This window comes from Strongylocentrotus purpuratus, unplaced genomic scaffold (genome assembly GCF_000002235.5).
Source record: "Strongylocentrotus purpuratus isolate Spur 01 unplaced genomic scaffold, Spur_5.0 spur5_scaffold_8, whole genome shotgun sequence".
Lineage (NCBI taxonomy): Eukaryota > Metazoa > Echinodermata > Echinoidea > Camarodonta > Strongylocentrotidae > Strongylocentrotus > Strongylocentrotus purpuratus.
In genome coordinates, this window is record NW_022145614.1 from 31,349,119 (window position 1) to 31,374,930 (window position 25,812).

Consider the following 25,812-nt stretch of genomic DNA (forward strand, 5'->3'; position numbering starts at 1 on the left):
AGTGTCAAGTTTGATAGACATACAAGCCCTATACAAGTGCTACTGGCAGAAAAGACAATGAAAATGAAAACTATGAATTGATTGTAAGATTTTTAATTGTATTAATGCATTTAGTACCACTACATTATTAAAGACTCCTATTACAAGAAGTCTTCCTTGCAATATAAAAATGTCAAAAGAAAAACCATCGAAATGACTAAAATCATTACATTCATATGCCATTCCTTATCATTCATTTCAATGACTGTACAACAATACGCATGAGAAAGATACAACAAACAAAGATAGGATAAAACAGACATATTCAACAGAAATGATACAGGATGGTGAAAGAGAAGGAAGGACTGGTGAAATAAATAAAAACACCTGTAAATGTGATGCTTCCTTGGAGTAATTTCAATTTGTGTAAAGAAATTGTTGGCTTGCAACCAGTAAATAAAGATGGCGTGCTGGATCTTGTAATTGAAAACAAGTTGGTAAAAATCTTGGAACCTGCCATCTGCCATTTGTCTCACTGGTGATAACCAGAAAGAAATTTGAGGGTAGAGGTATGGAGATATTGACTTATTGTTCTACTCTTTTGATAGTTACCTTTCAATATTCCTTTAAATTTGAGATATAATCCATCCATGTAACACAGGGCTCCACAGTAACATTTAGAAGGGGGTCTGGATTGACTTTTTACTGTCTGTATGTATGAGCCCTATAGAAAAACTTTAAAATGGGGGGGGGGGGGGGGGGTTCTGAACTTAGATTTTGGGCGCTCATGTGTCCCGGGCACCTGTAGTGTTGAGCGCTGTGTAACACGTGTATCGTCAAACCAAGAGCAGATTACTGCAAATGCAGAAACTTTTTTTGACATGAAACCGTTTTTATAAACAAAAAACTTTATACTGTGACCTTTTACGAGGCAAAAAGCTCTTGTAACTTGGGATTAATTGCCATTTTTGTCTTTCTTTCAAAGAAATGTTTTTGGTTTTACAATTTAATTAATGTGTTCCTTGCAAATATTTCTTTTTGAGCAAGAAGGGGACTAAACAAAGTGTTTTTAAACCACAAAGGTGCTATCAACACTCGAAACATTAGAAACATCTTTCTGGTTCTCAACGAACAATATCAATACACTACCCACATCATGTATCTTTCCTTCAAATTTGCCACAATCATTGATGAGATCCATTAAGTTCTAATCATAGTCAAAATTTTGACAATGGAAATTACAATCGCATGCACACCAGAAAATAAACATACATGTAATGATCTATTCTGAATATGACTGTTATGAATAGCTGCAATTAATCTGAATAATTGGATATGAAATCGACTCATGCTTCCACAAAGTGTATGAATTATAAGATTGAAATAACTTCCTCATAATAAAACAGGATGTAATACTACTGGACATGTACAATCTTACTTTAGAAACACTTCCAATGTAATATATTATTTCTGCACCTTTCAGCACCGGCTGCTTCAATGAGCAAATTTAAAATTTGACAAAAAGTACTTAACCTTATATCCAATACTGCCAACTATCACCAACTTTAGGAATGGAAGCAGTTATCAGCGAGGATAACAATACTAGAAAGAAATCCTACCAGGTATCATTGTAGTCTACCTGTGTTGAGAGAGGCAACTGTAAATAAAATGCACTTTCCTAGGACATAAACACATAGCCATGATTCAAGCACTGATCTTTACTTATTAATTTTTTAATGAAAATTATTTAACCTCAAAGCCTTTATACACAAACACGAATCAAGCAAGAGCGATTTTAAATGGCCCTAAAAGTAAAACCATTACGATTGCCTGCGACTAAAGAGGAAATCATCATACTGTGGTTAGTGTTATTCCTATGGCACTAAATACTGGTAATATAAGTGAGGGTAATGAATGCACTTCAACTTGACTTGAAAAAAAGACGCTTATACTACAATCCTTTCATGGTGCATGTATTCTGAAGAGTTAGCCTAACCGTCTTCACCAAGACTTTGATTTGAATTATCAATCTAGGACAGTATTCAATTCAATACTTATATGTCAGTATTGGAGTATTTTACTAAGTTTTCAGCTTAGATAGAATACTTAGCCATTTTTGGTATTCAGTTGAAGCTTTTGGCCAAGTATTGTACCCCAAGTTTAAGACAGCTCCTGAGCAGACTAAAGCCAATAATTTTGGAGGCCTTGATTGGCACAATTGTAATAGAGCGCATTTAATGGGCCCCGTTACTTGCGCATAATTTTGGATTCACCATTGATCACAAAGTTTATCAGTAAGTGTTCTGCCTTAAAGTTGACTAGATATGCTCAGATATGACCTGAATACAAGTTAAAACATATAACTTTTAATAGCCAAGTAAAATCCTTAGTAAAATACCAACTTTATCTGCATACTGAATTGAATACAGCCCTTGATACTCAACTGCATGCACATATCATATGAGTGTGGATACAAATATTGTATGGAATGTATGCTTACACAGTGCAGCACTGTAGAATACATGTATATAGCTCAACATCCAAAATGTCTTCCTCTATAAAAATAAGACTATATAAGTCACGCGAAAACACTATCTACCACTATTATTGAGTCTACTATCTCTGCTCATCAGATCATATATTACACCTGAAATATACTTTTTCAAATGTTGATTTGACATAATTAGTCTGTATGGTAATCAAATGCAGCATAAAATAATGCAAATGTTCATAATTTTTCCTGTATTGACAAATGTTAGTGCGAATATAAAACTGGGTGCGTATACTATTATATTTCTAATTGTGAAGATTATGAACCACTTTTAAATAACATAAGAAGAGTATATCAGTAATTGGATTTTACACTGGTATCACATTGAAGAACGGACAGTTTGTCAAAACATCCAAGAAATAAAAAAGTAACAAATGCAAAAATTTGTAATGAGAGAGATATTAGGCACGTTTACATGCATCAAGATATACCTATTTCACTGACCTGTTCCTCTCAAATTCTGCTTCTATTAAAATCAACTTAATATCAGGGGGGACTTCCCCTTGAAAGGAAAAAATATTTCATAACATCAGATAAAACTCCATTAGAGAAGTTTCATGCAGACATTGAATGTTTTGATCTAACCAGGGCTTTAAGAGTGTACTAAAGCTGCAAAGAGTTCCTCTTCCATGTTTCGAAGAATACAAATTTCAATCTAATTGATTAGAATAATCATAACATACTGGGGGTAAGCAGTCTACACGTGTCTTGAATAATTCCCCGAAGAAATACAATTCTAAAGTGAAAGCCAACAAAAATACATGATAAATTATACGGTTAAACAAGGAATGAGTATATTATATCTGCAAGTTTCACTTCCCTTGGAGAACAGAAAAGAATCACTCAATTTTGATTAAGAATTAATATTGTGACAAAAAAACCTATATAGAAGGTAAAGAGGAAGATAATTATGTATCTATACCAAGATGTATAAATGAAAATGGAGTTGAATATGTTTCATGTGTTACTATTTTTATTACTTAAATTCAATTTGCCAGTTAAGTGAATATACATATGCCTGGCATGTTAATAGCTCCAATATCAAAATGCTACACACATTAAGAGGAGCACATAATTTAAGGGATCATTACGTAAGGTTACATCAATGAAAGAAGTAATAAAACATCACTTTAAATGCATTTAATTAACATAATATAGAGCTCTGTCAGTATTTACAAAACTTTTTTTTTTTCATTACATATATACAGATAGAAAAAGACGCATATAACCATCAGAATATGCTGCGGCATTTAGTAAGTAAACAAAAGTCAGTGCTTTATAATAAGCACTACATGAACTCTCACATTACAATCAAAGATTCTACTGATTTGCATAATAAGAAAAATAGAGTAGCAATTTGAAAAACTGGCTTCAAAGTGGGTGGAGTGGCCATTTCAACAGGGTAATTGATGCCATTTTCTGACTTTCCATGTAAATAAATGATATAAATCATTTGAAATTGCATTTCAAGTGTGGCAACAAATGGTTCTAACATAATGTAGACATCATGCCATGTTTTAGTTTCATTGCTCAAATGAGGTTATTCTTTGGCCCAATAGTTGAGAAATTAGACACCAAAATTTCTCCAGATCCAATCATGAGCATATTTTCATTTTTCAAGCAGCCTTGGTCCCATTTTGGGCATGGGTTGGGACGTACTTTTATGTATGTGTCCAAGCTTCTTGCACAATCGATTCGGCTCAAACTATGGTATAAGTCCATTATGATGTGAATGGCCTATCAAAACAGACAATCCACTCACTGTAAAAACACAGAATCATACGCTTATAGAAGATGTATCAAACATTATCAGGTATTTTTCTAAATCTACATACAGTTAACAACTAAATTATTCATACCCTTACCATGTTTTGTAATTTATATGCCCTTACAAAGTATGTAAAAAATTGATTTTTCCCTGAAATAGGTTTCTTGAAAATGTGACAAATTAAAGCTTACTGAACATAAGTATTCAACAAAGGCCCTCATTCAACCAGTCCACCTTTCATTCTCGAGTTACGAAAACACAAAAACATAACATTTACAAGGGGTATAAACAATTCAGTTGGTAACTGAGCATCCAAGGTAAATATAAAATCATTCACTTGGATAGATTGAACCTGTAGCTTAGGATATCATATGTACACAAATTCTTTTATTTGAACTTTGCTCCATAAAAAAAACAGTCAAATTATTTCAAATTTTATTAAGAAAATATTATCAAGAAATTGTCTCATTTCAAGCCTGACTACACTATATAAAACTTCTATTAAAAAGGATAAGCAGTCGACTGTGAGAAGATTACAATGATAGAATAACTACATCCTGTCTGCATCATGTGACCCTTATCTCTTTGCAAACAAGATTAATACAGAAGGAAATGGTGAAAACGATGACGCTGTCTTCTATTTGTAGAAATAGATCATCTTAAAAAATAACGACAGTCAAACCTGTCTATTGAGGCCACCAAAGGGAAAGACAGGAAGTGGCCACTGTAAACAGGTGGTCTTTCTAGACAGGTTCTACAACACACATTTATCTCTCGAGGGAGACAAAAATGCATGGCCTCTATAAACAGGTGGCCTTTACATGAGAGGTGGCCACTAAAGACAGGTTTGACTGTCATTAAGAAAAAAGATTTCAAGAATATTTTTCTAAAGGCTTTCATTTTTTCCCCATAGAACATTCTTGGGGAGTAATAAGTACCAGATATATAAGTAATCTGAACTTTCCATGCTAAATAAGTGATATCAAAGACTATAAATGGATAATAATGAGGGGATGTCTCAATGATTTTATATATGGTATGTAACAAGAGACTTGTATCACACTCAACATCAAATTTCAGATTTTTTTGATTTTTTACTACAGTGTAGGTTTGAATTTCTTTTCTCTCATTACTTGGTATGCAAGTCAATAACACCAAATCACTAAGAAGCTGTTTGGAAATTGCTAAACTATCGAATGGAATGATCAATTTTTTTCAGGTAAAATTCATGTTACAAAATAACATGTCTTAGCCCTGTTACATCGAAAAAACCAACCCCAAACAAGCATATAATCAACAACATAGATTGACTCAGGGTGTTGTTCATTCGCTATACTACTGGTGTTGTTGGTCTTTTAGACGTTTTCAAGTCAGTCCCAATATTCATCAGTGTCTGATCTTTTAGAACGTGCTCCAAAGGTCCAACAATAACATGTCGCAGGATAGGACAAGTACTTGATTACAATAAAAATTAGTTTTAACTATACATACAGGATGATTTATTTTTCCTAATGAGCTATGAAGGTCATAGGTCAGGAAGGATGATATATAAACTAGACAAAGGTCATCCAAACTTTCTAATATATCATGTAAAGTTTGTTGACCTTTATATACAGATCGATTGTGAGTAACAGTACAAATCAATAGATTTCTATTAAAGAAGGACATTATGAAGTAGTTTCAAGCCTATACTTATCACACATATAATTAACGAAGACTTGTTTTTGGGGGAAACGATACAATGCACAAAGTGATACTTTAATCATTGGTCACTTAATATAGCGAGTCATCTCTACTTTTTTCTTTTTTGGGGGGTGGGGGGATTGAAATAAAAAGAGAATTGGGCACACATTGAACATTTCTGTGTCTCATATGCTTAGGATGAAGAATCTCTCAATGACCATCAACTATTGTTATGTTCTCACATCAATCCATCATGATCAAAATACAATATATCACCAATGATTGGATTTATCAGTTGGGTGGAAAATGTCGTCAAAACATCCCTTTATTTTTCCCAACATGGAATCTCCCAGATGATAAATTACTTGTGTTCACTTGGGTACATAGTCCAATGACTCAAAGCATGTAAACATTACAAGTAGAATTCTATGAGATCACTTTATAAGAGCTAGATTCTGCTTTACAATGTCAATCCGTTCAGGAACTCAAGATTAGGAATTTCAATTGTTCCAGGAACCCAATGGCAGGGTAAATCATGATGAGAATAACCTTCAGGTTCATATGCTTGACGTGATTTCCTGGTAGCTGGGGGGTTGTCCATGTCCAGTCAGCCCCGCCAGTGTTCGCCCAGTTATCCTTCATTCTCTATGTTACTCACTTTCATGCTGCCGTAGTAGCAAGACCTCATGAAATTCAAGATGGCCACGATAAAGGCACCTAATGAAAAGAGTTGTGATAAAACAAAATCGGGAGTTAAACACAACGTTCACCGTGAAACAGCATGTCCAAATGCGTTTCATGATGTAAATACAGATATATATTTTTTACAGTTACCTCATGTGCAAGGACTCGGGAAAAATAAAAAAAGTTTGCAACAAACACTTCTTCCCTCAATTGTCATAAGAATTAAGATATTTCTGTTCATCAAATGGAATTGTCAGAGTGACATACAGTTCAGTTTAACAAGACCATATACATAAATTAGTGCCATGAAGAAAGACAGATCCAGAACATCAGACAAAAGAAACATATCTCCATGATAGCTTCTTTCGTATTCCTACACATTCTAAAAACCCAACTTGAATCATCAAAAAATAAACTGATATTAATAACACAAGGGAGGTCTACCGATACAGATAAAAGCAATGAATGAGCAAGTGCTTATAGCTACACTCCCTGTCAAAGAATGACATAAATATTGATTTACTGAGATTGAGAGAACAAAGACTGTTAATACAACAAGGGGCAGTTTGTACGTACTTATCCACACAAAGTAAATGCCTCCTTGATTCTTAGCCAACTCCATCGTTGCAATCTGAAAAGGAATGAGAACAAAAAGTGGTTAAAGTGAAAATTTGAGCGGAATAACAATGTTTCATTCTTTCCATCCCATCTTAAATTTCTGAGCTAGTGGAATAAAAGTGGGGGTCATACTGAATATCACTACTCTAATTGGTCTATCTGCTTCTCTGATTTTTTTTCCTTCCTTGAGTAATTTGCTCTTTAAAGGTTTCATTTCATTTCATTTATTTTCCACATTAAAAACCAGATAAATATACAAGGTAAAAGATTACATTATACACATTTGACACATAGAGCAAAAGAAAACAGATACATAAGCATAAAAGAACAATGAAAATCTACATCAGTTAACAAAAACATCAACATTAAAACATAAAAAGGTGAGTAATGTAGATGGGGCTAGAAAAAGCGAAGCTTGTCGAGTCTAGCCCCGGTAGCAATGAAGGGGAAGTCCACCCTGAGAATGTGTGTGGCCAAGTAAAGGCGGAGTAAACCCATCCTCAGGGTGGACTCTCCCTTCAAATGTCTGGTTTTATAATTAGATTAAATTGACCTGATGATAACATAATTGCGATTTGAAACATAATAATAATTGTTTTTAAATTGATTTGACTATTTAGAATTGCAGAGATATTGTTTATATTTATACTTAAATTGTCGTAATGATGCAGATTGTTTGAGACTGTTATCTAAAGTAGACCATGTAAGGTAACCCTGATACTTAACACTTCTTTGGCCAGTAGCAGTTCTGTAATAAATGCTATGCAAATTCTTGGAGTTTCGAGTGTTATAACAATGTACATCACTGTTGCATCTAAACCAGTTTTGAAGTGAGTTTGGTAATAGTCCCTTTTCAGACTTGTACATAAATTCTCCCAGTTGTAACCTACCTAATTCATATACAGTCAAAACCCTTAATTGTTTAAAGATATTGTTGGTATGGGCCAAATAATGAGACTTGGCAATTATGCGTATTACACGTTTTTGCAACAAATGTAAACGATTTAACAATGTATTTGATGCATTTATCCATAGCATATTACCATATTGTAAATGAGGGAGAATTAATGAATTGTATAGCAAAAGCAGTACCTTTGACGGTAATACAAATTTCAGTTTTGACATAACTCCAGTAATTCTCGAGATCTTTAATGCAATATCATTAATATGTAAAGACCATGATAACTTGTCATCAATATTAACTCCCAAAAAGCGGGCACTATGTACTTGCTTTAAGGGCTCCACTGAATCAACAAACTTAAGAGTAAGTAAGTTCTTATCATATTGTTTATTCAATGGTGCAAAATGCATAAAGTTTGTTTTCTCAATGTTTATCCTTAACCCATTCACTTTGTACCAAATATTAACCTTTTGTATTTCTTTATTCATATTATGGACAAGAGTATCTAGTTTCTTCTCGCTTAAAGAGACATTGGTGTCGTCTGCAAAAATAATGTATGACAAAGTTGAGGAAACATTCGGCAAATCATTTATATATAGAATAAACAACAGTGGCCCAATTATTGACCCTTGGGGCACTCCGCATGTAACTTCTTTTTCAAATGAAGTTGCATTATCATAAACAACATATTGTTTTCTTTCCTTCAAATAATCCTTTATCCACTGTAATGGCAAACCTCTCACACCATAGTACTCCAATTTGGATAATAAGGCTTGATGATTAATGGAATCAAAAGCTTTTGAGATATCCAATGACAAACAGAGTGAATGTTTGCTATCATCAAGGGAAGTAAGTATTTGGTCCAAAAAATAAGTCAAGGCCAATATAGTTGAATGACCAGATCTGAAGCCATATTGAAAATTCGACAAAATCTCTCGTTTCTCAATGTAAGACAATAATCGAGAGTAAAATAATTTTTCCAAGATTTTGGAGAAAACGGGCAAGAGTGACACCGGTCTATAATTACAAAACTGCTCGAGGGAGCCTTTCTTATAGATCGGAGTCACCCTCGCCAGCTTCATACTGTGAGGGAATTTACCAGTAGAGAGGGAAAGGTTAAAAATATGTACCAGTGGAGCAAGAATGAAATAGATTGATTCTTTAATGACAGAAACAGTTATATTATCATGACCAGGACTTTTACCTATTTTCAGTGCCTTCACTATATCTATAATTTCATGACCTTCTATTGGTTTCAGAAACATTGACTGTTGATATTGACCATTCATGTAAGATCTACACTTCAGCATGTCAATATTACTTGTATCTGTGAACATTGTCCCAATGCCTATGAAATATTCATTGAATTTGTTTGCAATATCAACAGGATCTGTAAGTTTCTTATTATTTTCATCACGAAAACAGTCTTGGTTCTTTCTTTTGATTCCCCTATTCAACATATTGTTAATAATATTCCAAGTTCGTTTACTACAATTACTTTCTTCAAACTGCTTTGCATAGAAAGATTCTTTTGACCTTCGAATAATTAAAGTTAAAGTATTTCGATACTGTCGGTATACTTTTTTCCTGTATGCAGAAGGGTTCTTCAAATACTTTTTGTATAGCTCTATCTTTTTCTTACATGATTTCAATATTGCTATTGTAATCCATGGTTTAGATTCCCTTTTTCGGCAACGCCTTTCTTTCAAAGGAAAACAAGAATTCTGTATGATATTAAATTCACTGAGAAATACTTCATAAGCTCTGTCACATGACTCTTCATGCATCACATATTCCCAAGAGTGTTCAGTCAGGGCAACCCTAAATTTTTCAAAGTTTGAGCGAGACATGTCTCTTGTATAAGTTTTATTGCATTGATCGCGCTTAAGCCAATCACTACGTTTTGACCGATTGAAAACAAAAATTGGAAGGTGGTCTGAAATGTCTGCCAGTAAAATACCGCTTTTTAACACTAGACTTGTGTCATTGACAAAAATATTGTCAATAAGAGTTGAACTTGACTGAACTATTCTTGTTGCCTTTGTTATGAGAGGGGCATAAGAGTGAGAAAAAACCATTTCCAAAAAAGAGTTGACATGTTGGTCAGAGTGTAGATCCAGTAAGTTTAGATTGAAATCACCTAAAAAGTAGCATGTTTTATTTTCGCGACCAACTTTCTCTAGAATATTGTTAAGATCTGATATAAAGTCAACACAGCTCTGAGAAGGAGGTCTATAAATTACTGCAATTATCAAGTTTTTACTATTACTGTGAGCTACCTCGATGAAGTAAGATTCAATATTTTCATTAAATACAGATAGATCAGTTCTTTCCTTAATATGAAATGAAGTTTTAGCAAACATTCCAACACCTCCTCCACGGGATGGTCGCCCTTTTCCATAATATTCGTAGCCAGCAAGTGACAATAGACAATCTGGACCTTTCGAAAGCCACGTTTCGCTGAGCAGAATAAAATCAACTTTACACTTTAGCAAATCTAGAAACTCAGACATAGTATCAAAGTTTTTATTGAGACTGCGGCAATTAATATGCATTAAGGATATGTATTGTTCATCCAATAACAAAATTTCGTTATTAAGTTGATCAGGTAAGTAATACTCTGTTTCTTTGTCTATTATATTGTTCATTAGGTCTGTGCCGAAGTTATCAATGGCACTATCATTGCATGATTCTAGTAAATCTTTCAAATCAAAATTAAGAATAGGTAGTTGAGATGACATAATGACAAGTACAAGTACGAACACAACTTATGAAAAAACAAAACAAATTTTAAAATACAAGAGATGTATAAAAATATCAGGATCCAAAAATTGACCCATCTGGAATTGTCTAAAAGTTTTTTAAAAATTTCACAATTTGACACAATCATTTGTTTCTTTCCGTGCACAGTGTTACATACGGTATTATTTCTTCACAACAGTACTTACAGCATGCATGCTGAATTAGAAATCACAGAGCCCAGAGGTCTTCGCGACAGGTGATCAGCTTCTTAGCAGCTTTGCTCCCGTTTGTTGTTGGTATCGCTACAAATATCCTTCCCTCCGATGACCAAGACGCAGAAACCCGTTGTTCCTTGTATTTTTTGTATGCTTCTTGAAGTAGAGCACGACTCCTTGCGGTAAGATCCTCTTGTATGGTGATACCTGTCGATTTCAGTTTTCGTCGATTTCTCAGAAGTTCCTGGCGTTTACGGTGTGATGTCAATTTCACAATGATTGGTCGCTCTCCCCTTTTCGCGTTAGAATCGCGAATCCCAACTCGATGACTGATGTCTATTTCAGCATGTTGCAGATCAACGTTGATTTTCTTGGCTACCTCCATGACGATGTCGTCCGTTTTCTCGTTGGTCGCCTCTTTGACTCCGAAGATCCTGATGCAGCTCCTTCGCGAATATTGTTCAAGGTTATTCACTTCGTTTTCAAGCTTTCTTATCTCATACTTTTTCTCCTCCATTTTCTTTTCAAAAATTGCTATGCTTTTCTGGTGTTCACTTAGCTGGTTTTCAGCACACATAGATGACGACTCCACTTTCTCTGTAGATATAACAAGGCCCTGCATTTGGGCCGACAAATCATCCTGTATTTTACTGATTCTCACATCTGTTTCACGATTATTTTTTTCGATGTTTTCAATCCTCTTGATGAGCTCCTCTTGTGATTGTTGAACTAATCTCTACAAGTGTATGCCTGAAGGTGGCTTCCCATTTAAATTTGATGACATAATATCATATATGGCAGAGTATATGTTTGTATATCAAATATTGGTATAATAATAAATCTGGATTTACAAAGCACTTAATCCAGAATACATGTTCTAAGTGCTTTTTTTTTTTATTACCCCGGTCATCAGATTCATTCAAGCACAATGTGCACCATCTCACTCCTTGGCGAGTATTCCTACCACATGATCACTGTGAAGACAAATGAAAAGTACTATCATAAAGGCTTTGATCATCTTACATGATCCACATCTCTCTCCTGGGTATGGAGTGGCAAATGTAGATTAATGTCTTACTAAAGCAACTGAGTGCCATGTCAGGAATCAAACTCATGACCTTGGCATTTTTGGTCGAGTGCTCAAATACTCAATCATGACACCTCTATTTAAATGGCTTTATGAGGAAAGGGGGAAGGGGGTAGGGGCCTAGCCCCCCCCCCCCCCCAAATTCCGGGAACGAAGGGTCCGCATTCATGTTCCCAAAATGTCCGGTAAAGGGGTACTTTTCACGCAACAAAGTCCGGCTTGTAACACATAAAATATTGGCCCGTATTGACTTTACACACTGGACTTGAGGGAGGTGTTTTCAAAAGGAGGGAACATGCATACGCGTACCCTAAATAACACTGGGTGGGGGAGGCTGGGGGTAGGGGCAATATAATCGTGAAGATTAAGAGAGAGAGAGAGAGAGAGAGAGAGAGAGAGAGAAATACTCACTGTGACTCCAATGCCAGCTGCTAGAAAGACGATGCCCAACACAGCGTACACTATGCACCGATTCTTAGCATAACTTGGCCCAACTGAAGAACTGTAGAAAAGAAATATGAAAAAATAATGTATTCAATGAATGAAAAGTTTAATGAAACCCTGTACGATTCCCTGATGAGCACACATGTCTGACAACAGGGACTGCCTCGATAGAACCTTACAGTTTTATTCGCAGTTTCCCTAAAATCATTTCTATTTATTAACTTTTCATAATTCTGGTATATTTGTAAACATGTTTTTTATTTTGTATATAATCTGTATTTCATACTTTCATAAAATGAGTTTTTAAGGATTTTAATTGAAATAAAACTTGAAACCTGGATCTTGAAACTATATTGCGCTCAGTATGATACTTACACTTTCCGGCAGTAAGGACATCTGGCCAAGGCGTAGTGATGAGGAAACTGCAAAAAAGGAAGTTGGAAAATAATCAACAATCCAAAGAGAAGGCTTACCAGTATAATTATACTACGGTATATACATTTTTATTTTAAAGATAAAGACCAGTCATGGTCATGTGATTGCATTGTGAAAGAAACGTATTGGAATCGATCAGAAAAGGTTGATCATCTAGCATATAAGTATTGGTGTGTACTGCAAAGTTTTGGAATCATCAAAATGACACAGAAAGATGTATATGAGACTATGCACACGTGCAAGACACATGCGTTATATCTATCAGGTCCATATAGATAATAAAATATACCAAATATATCAATTAGTAGGCGGTTTCTCAGCAAAATTTGTTTGATCACTTAGTAGTCAAAACATATTCTTTCACATGATTGGTAATCAGAGCTTCCATTTCATTTTTTGAGAGGGGGGCGTTTCCAAAACTGGCCTTTACCTTTAAAGGTACCATTTCCCATTTGCAGGCTACAAAAAGGAAAAGGTTAAATTCAAACGGCATTTGAAAGATAATACTGATTTAGAAATCCCTCAAAACAAAAGGGCTTGGAAATGTCTTTTTGATGGAAAATAACGACCCTTAGTTGTTGAATTAACTTTAGGGATTGCAGTCCTTTTATTAAATAGTCTGATTTTTAGACCCTTGAACCAAATGGTTGTTCATTTTGCGCTGTGCAAAGATTTAATATTGGCCATTACAAGAAGTGGGTTATTGATGTAGACAAATGCTCATGTACCCTTCATAGTTCATTTTATGTACATGTATGTTATTACCAAATTTGACCCCTGTTGACCTGTAATTTGGAGGGTTGCTGAAAATGTAGTTTTAATTTGCTTTCGTGCACTACTGAAAGGTAAAATATTTGTTATGCCTTTATATTTGTATTCTATGTTCATTCAGCTTTCTATTGAAATAAAGTTTTTTTTTCATTGAATAGGGTGTTTAAAGGCATCGTTTAACAATGTTAAATCTGAGATGCACGGCCCTACGTGTCATCAGTGTCTGTGATATGGTATAATATTGAGGCCCTAAAAAATCGTGCTTCAAAATGATCAAGAAGTGCCTCAAAAAATTGAAAAATCTTTGAGGGACCGGTTTTACCATACTTGTTTTCCCAAAAACAATACTTGTTTTCATAAAAACCATTAGGAAAACGCAAAACTTGGTTTCAATTTCCAATCATAAATATCTTGATAATCAGACAGGCGATCGGCTTGTAAAATTCATGGGGTTCCTGACTGACCTAAAGAATATAATTATAATTGCAGGATGAGCTAAATCCAGGAATTTGTTGAGAATCTGAGACAAAGTTAGCGGATCCCTTTAATGGGTACATACCCTGAACCACTGGTTGCAGTGTGCACACACGACCCTGTAGCCAGAGATGGTAGTGAGAGTTGATGGAGCACTAGCATTAGCAGGGAACATCGCAGACTGGAGGTTGATGATGCGTTTGCTGTGAGAGAAAAAAAATATGAGTAGAGATAGATGAGTTAGCAATGGAAAAATAGGAATATAGATTGAGACAGAAAGAAAAAATAACAATTGGTAGAAGTGAGGGATATACAGTAGGCTTGCGGATGCACCATGTGAGAGAGAGAGGGAGGATTGAGGAGTCCTGAAAAGGACTCTTGGTAATCTTTCTTGAGGGTGTGTAGTCCTGAAAAGGACTGTTGGTGTAGTCTTGAAAAAGACTTTTGGTTATCTTTCTTAGTTATAGTTCCAAGGAGAACTCCCTCTCTCTCTCTCTCGCATGGTGCACCCGCAAGCCTACTGTATATCTAAATCACCATGCAAGCTGATACTTACAAACAGCATCTAACGTATCAGATAATTTTATAATATTGGATGGCTTTGAGTGTGATACAAGAATACATTGCTCGAGCTATGGCAGTATTAGATGAGCCATATCCAATACTGTCATAGCTCGTGTATCACATGAAAACAACGCCATATAACATTTTTTTATTATCTATATCAGGTTGACTAGCAAAATAACAACTTTGACTTAGCTCTGTAAATATGGCTTTGTTTTGGTGTAATATTGATATCAAATAGTTGAAGTTCCTGGATGACTGAGCAATACGAAAACAATATTGATCAGTCATCCGGTTATTGCGCTAAAGATATTAAATACACTGATTTATATCCTTTGTTTTTTTAAAGAAACAGTCCTAAAAACAAAAGTAAAATACATTTATTGCAGTAACATCATTAAACTGTACATGAAAGAAACTTTTATCAAAATCATATGTATACAAAGGATTATATTCAATTAGAAATCAACTATTGCATGAACAAAAATGGGCTTTTATTAATCTGTATATTGTCTAAATCTTAATTAAATAGACAATCTCAATTGAAAAGCTGCTCTCCAAATGCCCATTCTGTATACCGGTAGGACTTTTTTGTGTGGAGATTTTGTTATCATACGGATTACGTTTTGATCCAACATTCTGCATGTGTACTTTGCCCTGAGCACTAACCATTGAATTCTAAGAAAGGGGGAGAATGTTGGATTAATGATGGTTCTCATGTCTCAAAATTGATATTTAAAGTTAAATGCACAACTAATTTTAATGTTGCATATTGAAAGGGGAATGCCATCCTAGTACGCGGCACCTTCCAGAAGGCATATAGATTTGCCCAAGATAGAAAAAATGGTTTGAATATGTTTGTGGAGCAAACGTCCTTAGGGACGTACAGGTACTGTGACAGCTTAGCTTTAGCTTAGCTTATATTGAAAGGATAGTTATATTTAATCAGAATATAAATAATTCAACTCTACAACAATGTCAACAAAACAACTGTCCTATTGACTAGTCATGCTGATCAAACAAACACAGTTTCTACATGTTGGTAATATTGAATTCTCTGCAGAGGAAAACAAGTTTATATGATTTCTAACTTCCTTGATGTACAATGTACTTCTTATCCTCCATTTAAAGTCAACAATTACTGTCACTGGTACACACGGGTACAATATTTGTACTTTGACCTCTGTCATAGAAATACACCCAGAGTTATCAGTCCACTTAATATGTACATTGCACACTAGGTAAAGTCATAAATAGGGATATTTCATACCAGTTACTTCCTTTTTATGACTTTAAACATGCCTAAATGTAATTTAAATACATTAACAAGTCTTGGATTATATATGGGCTAGGGGAACAGTTTATATACCACATATAAAATGCCTTCACACATAAAAAAAACTTTCATTTATGTGGAACCTTCATGAGCAACAACTTTCATACTTTTGCTTTGTATGTCATGTTATCAAGAGAATGGAGATGCCCATGTTTTGCTGAGAGATTATACATTACTCTATGAAGTACACTGTATATCTTGCTTTATACGTCTCCCATACACTTTGGTATGGAACCTTGTAGATTAATAGGCAAGAATGCAATAAATATCACCAAATAACTAATTAAAAGTTACTACTTGAGATGAGGTCTCACTTACATTGTAGGTATCACTACTCGTATAGGACTGTATGTTGTGCACATGATGGATGGGAACTATTAGTTACATGTAAAGTTCCCTATACATGTATATTTGATTATTACTCAGCTACACGTATCAGTCGTATGTACATGTAGTCTTTAGCATCTAGACTTCAAAGTTTGTTTATGTTTGATTCTGTAAGAATGTATACACCTGTATTCCATCATTACTATCCAACTCAAGATTGCCTTTTAATTCCATATTTTTGTAAATGTTTTTTTTTTGGCCTCACATGAAAAATCTGTAAATTGGAGGTTTGGAAGACACAAACATGTACATGTACCAGTAAAATTTAATACTGATGACCTTATTGACCTTCGATAGCATCTTTGTTATATTCAAATGCATGTATTGTATAGCATTGTGATAACACCTTGAATGGGTCTAAAATCAAGCCTACATGTACATGAACGATATAGAAAGAACATCTACATGTACATGTACTTTGCACTCAGGATCTTGCAGTGAATGCTATGGTCTCATGACTTATGTCATATACATGTATTGTGATTAGGGGGAGAAGCAGGTTGTAACCACAATAATGAGAGTGCATGAATATCATACATTTCACAATGAACAGCAGAAAAAGGAAAATCCCCTTCCATGTGTTAATCTCGTTACTCCAGCGCTCTCATATCCTGTCTATCCAAACCTTTTCCAGTTCACAACTAAAAATATTTGAATCTGATAGAAACTGATCATTTCTTGTCTGGGAATTTTGTCCTGTTCTTCCACCCTTCCCTTTCCTTTGTACATCATGTACATGAAAATTAGATTTTTTTTAGACCTTGATATTTTATATATATCCTCAAGAAATAATAACATAAAAGCCATGTAGCATATTCAATACAGGTGTACATGCTTACCTGCTATGTACATGTACATGGTACATGTACGTCCCGCTCTTGAAGTCTTTTGAAGACAATCAAGAAAATAAAGTTGTAATGACTTGTGAGATACATGTACATGTATATAAAGAACACTGAAATTTCAGTGGAGTGTTTTTCCAAGGTTGTAAATGTGTCATCTTAAATTCACATACAAGTAAGATTTCCTATACATGTAACTAATGCTATGTACAGTATTAATATGTCTGCAAATGAAAGTAATGACAAACTATGACTTGATCTCGACTACTTAGCATTACGAAAGAGGCTGAATGCTGTGACTCAGTGACAGTACTACATGTGAATTCATTTGACAAAGGGGGCTGAACCAAAGTCCCAATGAGACTACACTTTTATACATCACAACCTGATTCATTGTCTACAGCAGTTCCTTTACAAACTCACATGAATTCATGGATCAACTGCAAAATCACATGGTTGTCAGGGTTTAAGGAAATATTGTGACAATTAGTCATGTTATTTTTGACATAAAACAGAATTATTAAAGAGTGACATATTTGTGTGTTGGTGTTAGTCAGTGAAGCTGCCTAGTATTTGAAAAGGGAATATTTATAAATGCTAAATTTGTGTTATCATGGAGTAGTTTAAAATTAAAAATAAATAAATAAATGAAACCCTTGAATTGATCCTTCATAAAGTCTGAGTATGCCTGGTGGTACATGTAACTGTATCTTTGTTTTACTTTCTCTGAAGAATGAGCAACCTTATATAAAGTACACATACATGTAAGATGGCCTTTTTATGTACGGTAAATGTTCTTAATCGTACCTTTTTTTTTTAATAGTATATTTGTAAAGCGCTTAGAGACATTTGTATTAAGCGCTATATAAAAATTACATATTATTATTATTATTAATTAATATTTGGAGTAAAATGGTATTTATATGAACTACTAATGAAAGTCTCAACTAACCCTGTAAGTTGGGGCTTTGATTGGATCGGAAGATCGGAGTGACACCCTCGTACCTGTGATCGGTATCGGCAAAAAATAATCGGTAACTTTTCTTTAATGCCAAAAATTTTCAAGTTTTGGACTATGAAATTTTAAAAAATTTAAACCTGGGATTATTTTGTCATTTGGAGTTGTTATAGACCATGTTTGTTGATTTTTAGTGCCTTTTCATGACTTTGAAATTAATAATATTGGTCTAAGAGACGAGGCAAAACGTGTGGGCCGCCATCTTGGATTATAATATAGGCATGCATTATAATCCAAGATGGCGGCCCGCAAAAAACAAATGCAAAAAAAAAAAGCATGCCAATTTTTTTCTGATCATTTTTATTGATCGGCGATCGGAAATTATTATCCGATCTCACCTGATCGGCTCAAGATCGGCCCCCGATCCAATGATCGGTTACAGGACTAGTCTCAACCCATATTAAGATAAAGTGATGAAATTTGAGGTGGGAAGATTTTTTAATTATATATCACAAAAACCTTCTGTTGCACTACATGTGCATGTACATGTATGCATTTATTTCAATCATACAACATATGCGAAACAGTTAATTTTGATCATTAACGAAATCTTTTCAAATGGGCAGAACACTACACCTGACCTAATCTAGTGCTGTAGTTTGGAACCACAACAGAAGAGTTTGAGCTAAGTCACACATAAACAAAACTAAAACACAAATCATGACAACTCAGTAAGAAAGTTTGGTAGAACAGAATCATGAAAAAATCTCACTAGTTTTCATCTTTTAACACAGAGAAATTGTATTTCCTGTAAACGTTCGTGTGTAGTGTATGTCTACATGTCTGCCTCTGAGGGGAACATGTGTGGCTAATTATTAAAAGCCCTGCAGGGAAAAGCGACATTTTATTGGTGTCAAAATTTTGATGAAGGATTTAACCAAGTTCCTTAACAATCTACTGGCCAGTCCCTCAGCTGGCAAAAATTTAGATCTAGAGCCAGATAAGAACAGGATTTTGGGCTGTGAGCTAAAGAACTTCCCTAACCAAAAACCCATCACACCTCAAACTAAAACCCTTATCTATTATCTTACATGGTATAAAAGCCTGAAGCAAATTTTACAGAGAGCATAAAGCAAATAATCTTTAATTCTAGTGATAGACTGATGGTCTAAAGGTAACCCTGTAACCGATCATTGAATCGGGGGCGGATCGTTGGCCAATCAGGTGAGATCGGAATAAAAAATTTTGATCACCGATCAATAAAAATGATCGGAAAAATATTAACAGAATTTTTTTCACTTTTTTGGCTATCAAATGCTAAAAAAAGATGCATAGCTGGGATTAATTTGTCATTTTGAGTAGTTGTAGACCATGTTTGTTAATATTTAGTGCCTCTTCATGACTTTGAAATTAATAAATATTGGTCTGAGAGAAGAGGCAAAACATGCGAGCCGCCATCTTGGATTATAATGTAGGCATGCATTTTTTTGTCCATTGTCATTAAAATCCAAGATGGCATTCGCATGTTCAAAGCCCCAACTTACAGGGTTACCTAAAGGCTTCTCTGAAAGTACTTTTGTTGCACAAAACTTACCAATTAGACCTCGGGCATGCAATACGCTTTGATGATGCCTTACAGATGAGAAGGCAATTACACGGGCACCTCACATACTTCTTTCCTTGTGGTGCTTCCTTTATAGGCTGTAAAAAGAGAATTCAAATTGTGAATTTAATGTTTCATCATTAGAGTTCTACTACATTATGGAGGTGAAAGTAGTTGAATTGTTCATTAATTTGGTTTACAGCAAAAGACATTACATCCCCAAAGTTTGATCCATTAAACATAAGAATACAAAAAATCCTATTTGCATCAGAGTAAAAATAAACCTGAAGTCATACAGTGCGAGTCAAAAAAAAGTTTACACCTAAAAAATTGATAATTATTTAAAAAATCTTCTATGAACAGTAAATTATTAAACATCTTATGAAAGAGTGTTTTGTCCCAAATCCTTTGGTATCATTTTTGTGTGGTATGTGTTTGCGCTTGGATGAACAGGAGGCACTGTTTGCAAGAGTGCAAAAATCGACTTGCGCCAAAGTTGCTTATTTGATGTTTTAATAAAACAATTGGGATTTGGTTATTAAATCGTTTTTTGTAGATCCTAATAACATCCCTAACAAAATTAATCATGCCACACATATCAAATATCAATGTCAAATATCAACAAACATTTGTGCGCGTGTGTGTGTGTGTGTGTGTGACTTTGCTTCTGCAAAAAGCATATGCCATGCATTTCATTTGATACATTCGATTCATTCTCTCACTCCGCTAATCCCAACATAATACATGCTGTAGGCATCACTTTGGCGCAAGTCAACTTTTGCATTTTCAAGAAACAATGCCTCCTATTCATCCAAGCGCGAACACATACCACACAAAAATGATACTAAAGGATTTGGGACAAAACACTCTTTCATATGATGTATGAGAATTTACTGCAATTTTCTAGGTATAAACTTTTTTTTGACTCACACGGTAGATCCTACCGTAAAACTGGAACATGCATGAAACTTACATGTATGAGAATGTCATAAATAGTTCAGAACTTCAGATTTGAGAAAATTTCAGGCCATAAAATAACTGAATCATCTCTGATACTAAACTGATTTTTTTAATTTACATGCCAAGGATTTACCACAAAAAAAAATCAATAATTACAATGTGCAAAAGGTTCTGGTATTACAAAATATCAAACTACACCTGTACATGTACAGAAAAAATTTCGAAAGGAATTCCATTCATAGCTCCATCTTCCTTCTCATTAGGCCCGTCTTCACTATCTCGAGATTGCCAAATATCCAGCTATTTGAACTATCCCGATCGCAAACTATCCAGCTATTTGCGTCTTCATTAGAACGAAGTAGCAAATTAGCTGGATAGTTGGTCGGGATAATATCCCAAGATATCTCGGTCTAGTTTGCAAAATATCCCACTATTTCCGAACTAGCGGGATAGTTTGCGACCGTCTTCATTAGACCGAAGTCCGGAGTCAAATATCCCGATCCCATCATGCACAACGATTTCGGGTTCGCACATGCGATCTATACCGCTCAGCGCGCTAGTACAACCACTGACCTCGAGTAAGCACGGAAAACCGCAAACTAGACTGAGATATCTTGGGATATTATCCCGACCAACTATACAGCTAATTTGCTACTTCGTTCTAATGAAGACGCAAATTAGCTGGATAGTTTGCGATAGGGATAGTTCAAATAGCTGGATATTTGGCAATCTCGAGATAGTGCAGACACGCCTATTGTCCTTTGGATGGGTTTCAACATACTCACTGCACAGGAACTAGAGTGATGAAGCATTGTACAGTCTAAAATAAATGTTGGCCATATTCTCTCATCTCGACAATTAAAAACATTTTTTTTTTAAATCAAAGCACTGCTATTGAGAAATGAGAATACCCCCAGGATTTGTTTAATTTCCTTTGTCACATTGTTTATACTTGCTACATTTTCCTACTTGAAATTCCTGTATCAAATTTTGCCTTACCGTTGCTTCATGACATACACTACACTTGACGACATGTTGATGCATCTTCCCTTCCAAGCTGATCATAGCTTGACATACTCTACAGTTGATCATGGGCATAGCTCCTGGGGGTCCAGGGGTGTATGGTGGGGGCTCCTCCCCGGGCATGACAGGTGGAGGGGGTGTCGCATCGAAGGGGGGAGGCTCCAAGGGCGGACCGAGATCTAGAATGAAGGAAAGAAACAAAAGTGATCTTACTTCTTGGCTTCATCTCAACATTTATTCACAAGTGATTGAAGATTAACAAAACAGAATGGCAATGAATGTGATTTCATGAAAAGGGATACCATACTTTTAAAAAAGAAAAGGTGCATATATCTCATACGTTCATATGGAAAAAGACTACTTATACCTGACTAGTTGACTACACGTACATGTACCTGTATGGTAGAGAGTCCTAAAGCTACGCACCCTGCAAATACACCTGATGCGACACGTTCAGTAGGCCATACTTCTGATGCGACTGAGCAACAACAATCTCATTGTGGTTTTTCAAAAATAATTAGTAATTTTCCTCAATTTTTTTTGTCAAATTAGCATTGGCTGGAAATGGGCTAGAAATCGGAGTGAAATTCTGACCTGTCAGCTTTTTTTACCTGTTTTGTGTCAATTTTTCTTATCTTTTTTGGAGTATTTTTCCTATAAACGAAGATATTATAATACACACTTTCTCACTTTCTCACCGCTACACAATACAAGTGTATATTATAATGTCTATGTTTGAAGGAAAATAGGGAAATTTGGTTGATTTTTGGTATGTTACATTTGTGTTTCGTAGGTAGTTAGTACTCTCCATGCGCGAGTCACGGGCCAGTGTACATGTATGGGCACACTTTTGAACTAGCGCCATTTTCAATTTTTCATCAAAAGAATTCTGGAGAGGTCCAGGTCAAGCTTGCCTGCATGAAAATAACATTCTAAAATTCTTTTAGCATTGAACTCTATGCAAATTTACATGGCTCTTTTCGGATTTTCGCCCCGAGCCCCTGTATATTTTTTTCACTGGAGAGGTCACTATCTTAAAATTTGATGTCGGATCAGCGTGTGCTAAAGGTACAAGTACAAGTTAATAAAAAGACATAAAAGGCAGTGTCAGAAAGAGGCCAATTATCTAGAAAGCAGCTATCTAGATAAGAGCTCTCTAGATAATTTGCTGTCTGCCATCAATTATCCCGCAAAAAATTCTACAACGAACCAAGAAAATTCTCTCTTATCACAGGATTTTTTGTGGGAAATTTCTGTCTGTCACCTAGGTAAGTGAATTATCTACATGTAGATAGCTATTATCTAGGTAATTCAAGATGGATAACAAAATTGTGTCTGATATCGCCTATGAATAGCGACACCTTAATTGGACTAAGCATAATACTAGTCTACAGCGGATTTATTTTACAGGGTTCGTACACTTACACATTTTTAAAATTCCATGACTTTCCATGACTTTCTAGAGCAGGATAATGTAAATTTCCATGACCATTTTCAATGATGAACATGTCTTAATTTAAAGCGTACAACTATACATCATCGCAATACTAGGAAGCAAATCACAAAACTATAAGACGCACCCCTATTTCGAAGATACCCCCCCCCCCAAAAAAAAAAAAAAAAAAATCTGAAAAAAAATCTGAAAAAAAATCTGAAAAAAATAATCTTAAAAAAGAAAATCTGTCATCTTTAGTTTAAAAACAACATTGTTACTAGACCTAGGTCTAACTTAGTTCACAAGCACTTCAACTGTGCCTCGTATAATGAAAGTGAAAGTATTTTTCGAACACTGAAATAAGACGCGATCTGATCTGGTTAACAAAAAGCCACAAAAAAAAAGCCAACATTGGTCTTTTTGTTAACATCAGATCGGCTCTTATTTCAGTGACAGTGTTCGAAAATACTTTCATTTTATTACGAGGCACAGTTGAAGTGCTTGTGAACTAAGTTAGACCCAGTAACAATGTTGTTTTTAAAACTAAAGATGACATAATTTGTTTCCTTCGAGTCCAAACAGAAATGTGGACAAGCTAGTTTTCGCGTGGTGATTCGTTATCCCCTGTGTAAGTGAACTGCATGATACAGGTGAGTGAGCTTAAGACACGGGAGAGCTTCGGCCGGCAGAGTGCCTTGTGACAGGGCATAATTTATCGAGACTGAAAGAAAAAAAAATCTCTTCCTTTCAAGTTAGGAACGTAGTTTAACTTCAAATAGATCCTATTCTTTATTTGCATTATGTAATTCATGTTGAGACACAGAGATATTTGAAAACCACTAAAAAATAGCATTTGAGGACTCAAATATCCTGTATCCGACTATATAAGGCGCACCCCCGACTTTCGATATTTTGCTGACAGAAAATTGCGGACCTTGGGGAAAGCAGCAACCACGAGGCTAGGCTAGCTAACTGGCTGTATGCTCGCGCTCGCACAATGGACGCCAAATGTAGAATCAAATGCGATTCAGGGTTGCGATATTCGAGTAAAGAACAACACGATTTTTAAAGGGGTTCTTAAGAAAACACGAGTGGCTCATTACATTTAAATTATTGTTTTATGAATATTCTGTGGTAAAACCCCGGGGTAAAACACCTTCATTCAAACTTTTAATCAAAATCAAAGCACAAGCTCGATCAAAAAGTAATCGTACAGCGTGCATGCAGCATTCGTGTAATATGTACACACACCGGCACCATGCACCGCACCTGTCACTTCAAGTCATTTACGCACACAAACATCTTGTATACATGTATGAAAGACCCAATAGACACGATATTAGTAGGTCCTAAAGATATTGCGTGTAATTTATTACGAAAAAGGTCCTGAACCACAGATTTTACAAAATGTTTTTTCCTTTGTTCACAAGACAAATTAAATGCCATTTTAACAAACATCTTGAGAAAAAAAAGATTTTCCCTGACTTTCCATAAGAAATGGACGAATTCCCTGACCTTCCCTGACTTTTTGCTTCTGGAAAAAATATTTTTAAATTCCCTGACTTTCCAGAAATTCCCTGACCCGTACGAACCCTGTTTTAAAAAGCGATCCACCAAAGGTAAGAATATTTCATTAATTGCTTGAATTGGAAGGCAAAATATCATAAAATCTGTTGGTATCACCCTTTACTCACAAGTCACAATGCTTAAACTATTGTCATGCCACCATACAGTAGGTTACAATAACATTACCTCTAACTTAGACTCTACCTCTTTGAGTATTACTCCACTCCTTACAGCATCTAAGCATGTCAACAAAGACAACAATGCAAGTGTTGACACCCAAGTTTTCTCACCAAAGTCCAAACTCTTTTGCATTTTTACAACTCATTATCATATCCTTTCAGTCATTGAACTGTTTGATTATTTTTATTTGAATGGTTGCAAAATTAAATACTATGTGGAAGTAATAACAACGGGCAGGGGACATACTTTATTTCTAAAAAAATAATTGCTGCAAATAGTCAATCAAATGAGAGAGAGAGAGACGTGTGGTGATGCGATACCGTATGCCACAGTGCAAAGTCAATGATCATTCTCATTCCAAACAAATCAAATAAATGATCGTTATGTAGAACATATTTTTCAGTCAAAAATGGAAACATATTTTGGCTAAGAAAATGTTAATTTAAGATTACCTGCATCTTGGAAATTTGCTACAGGAATGGCGGTTGGTATGAGTTCTTCTTCATCGTGATATTCTTCTAGACATTGATTGTTCAATAAGGGCTCGTTTTCTTCCTGCCTGTTCGCCATTTTCACGCAAACTCACATATATTTGTACATGTTATG

The 25,812-nt window shown here is 35.1% G+C and overlaps 1 protein-coding gene across 1 annotated transcript; it reads right to left on the reverse strand.

Moving 5' to 3' along the window:
- Positions 1 to 77: 77 nt before the first annotated feature.
- On the reverse strand, positions 78 to 25,812 carry LOC588430 (type 2 phosphatidylinositol 4,5-bisphosphate 4-phosphatase). Its single transcript, XM_788116.5, has 8 exons — positions 25,659 to 25,812; positions 22,002 to 22,204; positions 20,034 to 20,140; positions 14,438 to 14,555; positions 13,048 to 13,094; positions 12,640 to 12,730; positions 7,242 to 7,296; positions 78 to 6,698 (listed from the first exon to the last, which is right to left on the reverse strand). The coding sequence occupies exons 1-8, from the start codon at positions 25,774 to 25,776 to the stop codon at positions 6,613 to 6,615; spliced, it is 825 nt and encodes a 274-aa protein (XP_793209.1). The 5' UTR covers positions 25,777 to 25,812; the 3' UTR covers positions 78 to 6,612.

What these genes read in the sequence shown, in the direction of transcription:
- LOC588430 (XM_788116.5), bottom strand. Translation starts at nt 25,776, where the DNA reads ATGGCGAACAGGCAGGAAGAAAACGAGCCCTTATTGAACAATCAATGT. An exon ending in AGCAAATTTCCAAGATGCAG is followed by an intron (nt 22,205 to 25,658) that starts GTAATCTTAAAT and finishes CCTTCATTCTAG; the next exon opens with ATCTCGGTCCGCCCTTGGAG. An exon ending in GTGTATGTCATGAAGCAACG is followed by an intron (nt 20,141 to 22,001) that starts GTAAGGCAAAAT and finishes CTCTTTTTACAG; the next exon opens with CCTATAAAGGAAGCACCACA.